This window comes from Mauremys mutica, chromosome 13 (genome assembly GCF_020497125.1).
Source record: "Mauremys mutica isolate MM-2020 ecotype Southern chromosome 13, ASM2049712v1, whole genome shotgun sequence".
NCBI classification, from domain to species: domain Eukaryota; kingdom Metazoa; phylum Chordata; order Testudines; family Geoemydidae; genus Mauremys; species Mauremys mutica.
This window is the reverse complement of record NC_059084.1, coordinates 2,980,857-2,986,274: the sequence shown is the minus strand read 5'-3', so window position 1 is coordinate 2,986,274 and position 5,418 is coordinate 2,980,857. Positions and strand designations below refer to the sequence as shown.

Below are 5,418 nucleotides of genomic sequence, written 5' to 3'. Positions count from 1 at the left end.
TCAATGGGGTCCTGTGGCCTGGAGTTCCACAGGCTCAGCACTATGTGCTTGGCTTGTCGAGGGTCTCAAGCCAGTTGAATAGAATTTGCCCCATAAAACGCTTGGTAAGTTTGCCTTTCTTCCACCTTCCTGAGGCACTTTCAGAGCAGTCCTGTGGCCCCTGGGGAGCAGGCGGGCGGGCGGGGGGAGCAGGGCTCTATGGAGCGGGAGGGGCCCGGGGCTGAAGTGAACTGTCCCCGAGGAAGTAGCTAAGCCCCCCTTCCCCCTCTCTCCTCCCCAGAGGCAGCCGGGCTCCGCTCTCTGGGTCCCTGCCGGGTCAGAGTGGCCGGCGCTGGCTGAGCAATGGCACTGCTCACCCACCTGCTGGCATGTGTCTTCGGGACGGGCTCCTGGGCAGCCCTCAATGGCCTGTGGGTGGAGCTGCCCCTGCTGGTGACCGAGCTGCCTGAGCAGTGGTACCTGCCCTCCTACATCACCATCATCGTCCAGCTGGCCAACGTGGGGCCGCTGCTGGTCACCCTGCTGCACAGGTTCAAGCCCGGCCTGCTGAGCGAAGTGGCCATCATCTATGGCGTGGTGGCCATGGGAGTCCTGGCCTGCCTGCTCCTGGCCTTCCTTTGGGGTTTTACCTCCCCTGTCGCTGGGGAGCCCCACAGCACGGCCTTCTTCGGCCTCGCCTTCTGCCTGGCGCTGGTGGACTGCACCTCCTCCGTCACCTTCCTGCCCTTCATGGCGCGGCTGCAGCCCCGCTACGTCACCACCTTCTTCATGGGGGAAGGGCTCAGCGGGTTCCTCCCAGCCCTCATTGCCCTGGCCCAGGGCGCCGGCATCGCCAGGTGCGTCAACGTCACCCGGGTCGCCAACGTAACCGCGGGCAACACCACCACCGAGGGCGGCCACTTCCAAATGGAGACCCGGTATCTCCCAGCCAACTTCTCCACCCTGGTCTTCTTCCTCCTCCTGGCTGCCATGATGGTCGCCTGCTTGGTAGCCTTCTTCTTCCTCACCAGGCTGCCCAAGGCGTGGGAGCTGTCGAGACAAAACTTGTGTCCTAGCAACATCACCCTCTACTCACTTCAGCAAATCCCTGGGGATGGGCCCAGGCTATCTGGGGGAGGAGACTCCCCAAGGGGGGGAAAGCCAGCTAGCTCCGACAAGGGATCCCACCATGCAGACCCAGAGGTTACCTACTCTCTGGCCAAGTTTGCCTTCATCTACCTCCTTGTTGCCTGGGTGAACTCCCTAACCAACGGGATCCTGCCATCCGTGCAAGCCTATTCCTGCTTGCCCTATGGCAACATGGCGTACCACCTGTCTGCAACCCTGAGCTCCATGGCCAACCCGCTCGCCTGCACCATCGCCATGTTTCTGCCCAGCAGGTAGGTGTCCCCCTCATGCCCTAGGGCAGCACACACAGCTCCTGAGTTACCACTCCCACCGTGAGCCAGGTTGGCGACACCCGAACCCACAGGGGCTCCTCACCCATCCAGACTGTTCAGCAGCCCCTCATGGACACTGAATGCACCCGGCGGGAACCAGGGCCGCTGAGTGAACCCCTCGCCAGCTGCAAAGCGGCTGCATTCATGGGGAACACTGCCCAGGAGGGGAGTCTAGAGTTAGGCTCCTGAGGCCGTATCTAGGCGTCAGTAAGTGCTTTGATTTTCCCCTGGATTTGCTCAGCACTTTGGCAAGTCAGAGCGTGGATTTCGGACAGCGCCGAACGCTAGGCCGCCCGGTTTGGAAATCGGGGTCGTTCCTGGGGGCGAGCGGCTCTCCCAGCTCCACTCACTGTCCCAGACGTCGCTCTGGGGCTTTCCAGGTCTGCTGGGGAGTGAAACGCAAACCGACCCCAACTCAGTTCCTGAGGTTCACTGCCCCGGCAGCCGGGGGATATTACAGACACACTCCCCCTGCCCTGGGCCGTCCCCTGCAGTCTCAGGTTCTGAGCTCTCCTCTTGCCAAGCCCAGGGGGGGACGCAGACCCAAAGGGCAGCTGGCTCTGGCTGGGAAGCCCTGGCTGACCCTGGTACCTGTGTGAGCCGCAGGTCACAGCCTCTCAGCAAAGCAGCAGAGGTATTTACTGCTTCAGGAAAGACACCCCCCCCGTAGAAATACCAGGGGAGTTTGTTTGTCCCCTTAACCCTTTGCTCTCCTGCCTGCAGGCCCTCGGAGCTGCCCAGATGCCGGACAGGCAGACCGAGGCAGTTCTCAGTGTCCCATGCGGCGGGTGAGACTCGTCCGTGTCTGGGCCCAGCAAGCTCTGGGAGCAGCGACTGCAGCGTGGGCAGGGCAGGGAGGGCTGAGCCGGGGCAGCGGTGCGGATGCCCGGCTGGGAGTCACTCTTTCTGTGTCTCACACAGGTCTCTGGCCCTGCTGGGGGCGCTCTCCGTGGCCGGGACAGGCTTTGGGGCCTATAACATGGCTATGGGTGTCATGAGCCCGTGCCCCCTCCTGCAGCACTCGGCGTGGGGGCACGCCATCATTGTAAGTAGCTGGCACTGACGTCTCCCCCCGCCCCCGGTGGAAGGGTCTTTGCTGCCCGCCCTTCTGCTTCGGCTCCAGGATCCCGGACCGGTGCCTTCCCCTGCTCCCCCTCTCGGCATGTCCCCACTCCCAGCCCCCCGTCCCTGTCCAAACTGCGGCTGCCAGGAATCCGCTACCCAACCCGGGGATTCTCTTTCTGTTCTGACAGGTCATCTCCTGGGTGTTCTTCACAGGGAGCCTCAGTTACGTGAAGGTGATGACCGGGGTGACCCTGCGGAGCCAGAGCCACAGCGCCCTCGTGTGGTACGGGGCAGTAGAGCAGCTGGGGTCTCTGACAGGGGCCCTCATCATGTTCCCCCTGGTGAATGTCTATAGCTTCTTCAGATCTGCTGACTATTGCAGCCTGCAGTGTCCAGCATGAGCCTGGGCCAGGGGAGGTGCTCTGGGGAGGAGCTGTGGCAAGGGACTTGCTGGCCAAGGACATCATGGGCTCCAGTGACTTCCAGACTGGGCAGAAAACACCTCCACCCCGCTCCCGTTAGCTTGATGGATCTCCATGCTGCAGCCCATAGTCTGCAACCACCACGTGCCAAAGCACACCCCCATCAGTTATGCAAACAGTGCTTTGGCTCCACAAGAAGAATGGAGTCAGGGACCCACACAGCTGAACAGACAACACAGCTGCCCCTCCCTGACAGGCTCGGGGAGTGGTGGTTTCTCTTGGGAAGTTTAAAGCAAAACGGGTCAGTACAGGTGATCTGGGAGGAAGCAACTGGCTCTCAGCTCTGCCCAGTGCATGGACACATTGTATTCGAGGGGTCTCCTGTGCACTAACAGGTCCCTCTACCAAACCAGGGTATCCATCTCCATCCTGTGCTGCCGGCAGGCTCTGGCTGGAGCATTCCCCACAGTTCAGGTGCTGTACCCAGGGTAACCCAGTCTGTGCTTTTTGGGAGGCAGGTGACTCTCCCCTTGTCCCAGCTCCTCTCAAGCCTGACATTTGTTTGCTCACATGGACTCTGCTCCCTGTGGCGTGCCCTGGGTCTGTGTCACCTGCCTTGATAGAGCAGCTGGAGTCAACTTGTATTTTTCCCTATTGATTTAGATGGATCACTTCTTTCTTCTCCCTCGCCCCATCTCCTCCTGTCCCAGGTCCCTTTCATTTGGGGTTTTACCGAGTAGTTTCCATTCTATAGTTCTGAGATACTCACGACTTTCCTGCTGGGACTATAGAAATGTAGGGGCTGGAGAGGTCATCGAGACCAGGCCCCTGGACTGAGACAGGACCAAGTAAACCTAGACCATCCCTGACAGGTGTTTATCCCACCTGCTCTTAAAACCTCCAATGACAGGGATTCCACAGCCTCCCATGGAAGCCTGTTCCATAATTTAACTACCCCTACAGTTAGAAAGTTTTCCCAATATCTAACCTAATCTCCCTGCCTCCAGATTAAGCCCATTTCCTCTTGTCCTACCTTCCGTGGGCATGGGGAACAATTGAGCATTGTCCTGTTTATAGGAGCCCTTCACAGATTTGAAGACTTATCAGGTCACCCCTCAGTCATCTTTTCTCAACACTAAACATGCCCAGTTTTATTAACTTTTCCTCACAGGTCAGGTTTTCTAAACCTTTGGTCATTTTTTTTGCTCTCCTCTGAACACTCTCCAGTTTGTCCACATCTCTCCCAAAGCGGGGTACCCAGAACTGGGCACAGGACTCCAGCTGAGGCCTCCCCAGTGCCACGTAGAGCAGGACAATTACACGTGACACGCCTGCTAATGCACCCCAGAACGATATTAGCCTTGCCCTTTTCCACAACTGCAGCACATTGCTACTCATTCACTTTGTGATCTACTGTAACCCCCGGGTCCTTTTCAGCAGTACGACCACCTCGCTGGCTATTCCCTGGCTGTTATTTTGTGGTTGTGCGTTTGATTTTTCCTTCCTACGTGTAGTACTTTGCATTTGTCTTTACTGAATTTCATCTTGTTGATTTCAGACCAATTCTCCAATTTGTCACGGTCATTTTGAATTCTAATCCTGTCCTCCAAAGAGCTAGCAACCCCCTTGCAGTTTGGTGTCATCCGCACATTTTATAAGCGTACTCTCCACTCCGTTAGCCAAATTGTTCATTACAATATTGAATAGTACCAGAACCCCACGGGACCCCACTAAATACATCCCCCCCATACCCAGTTCGACAGCAGACCACTGATAACTACTCTTTGAGTACGAGCCTGCAAGCAGTTTTGTACCCATTTTACAGTAATTTCATCTAAAGCACATTTCCCTAGTTTGCTTAAGAGACTGTCGTGTGGGACTGTGTCAAATGCCTCACTAAAATCAAGATACATCATGTTGACAAGCTTCCCCCATCCACTAGGCCAGTAACCCAGTCAAAGAAGGAAATTAGGTTGGTTTGGCATGATTTGTTCTTGACAAATCCGTGTTGGCTATTCCGCTAGGTGGTTACAAATGGATTGTTTAAGAATTTGGTCCAGTATCTTTCCAGGAATGTTTCTCTTTTGCAAGGGAGGTGTCAAAGTGGGAACCATTTGCTCAGACTGGTCAGATAAATTTAGATCTGGAACCAGATCAGACCTGGACCTGTGCAAGTCTCTGCAATTCCCACTTCACGGGGCAACAGCAGCAACCTTCGGAGCTCGGGGTCTTTAATTTACAAGATTATTGGCGCAGCCAGACAGTGTGTGCTGCCCCCTGGGGTTCGGGCCTGTCTCTGCTAGGACTTAAAGCATGTCCCAAAAGCAGCTCAAACAATTCCATCTCCTCTTTGAACACAGCCGTCCGAGAGCCACAGGGGAGGACTCCAGACTGCCACAGGCTGGGAGCTGCTCAGAGCTTTGTTGCTAGCTAAGCTGAGCCAGGATGGGCAAGTAGCAGGATGGAGACCTCTAGCCCGAAAAACCTAAGTG

General features: G+C 56.7%; 1 protein-coding gene across 1 annotated transcript; it reads left to right on the top strand.

The window, feature by feature from the left end:
• Positions 1-228: 228 nt before the first annotated feature.
• SLC52A3 (solute carrier family 52 member 3) lies at positions 229-4,861 on the top strand. Its single transcript, XM_044986050.1, has 3 exons — positions 229-1,379; positions 2,361-2,484; positions 2,693-4,861. Exons 1-3 carry the CDS (start codon positions 343-345, stop codon positions 2,903-2,905), a joined length of 1,374 nt encoding a protein of 457 aa, XP_044841985.1. The 5' UTR covers positions 229-342; the 3' UTR covers positions 2,906-4,861.
• Positions 4,862-5,418: the final 557 nt, after the last annotated feature.

What these genes read in the sequence shown, in the direction of transcription:
- SLC52A3 (XM_044986050.1), top strand. Translation starts at nt 343, where the DNA reads ATGGCACTGCTCACCCACCTGCTGGCATGTGTCTTCGGGACGGGCTCC. An exon ending in GCCATGTTTCTGCCCAGCAG is followed by an intron (nt 1,380 to 2,360) that starts GTAGGTGTCCCC and finishes TGTCTCACACAG; the next exon opens with GTCTCTGGCCCTGCTGGGGG. An exon ending in CGTGGGGGCACGCCATCATT is followed by an intron (nt 2,485 to 2,692) that starts GTAAGTAGCTGG and finishes CTGTTCTGACAG; the next exon opens with GTCATCTCCTGGGTGTTCTT.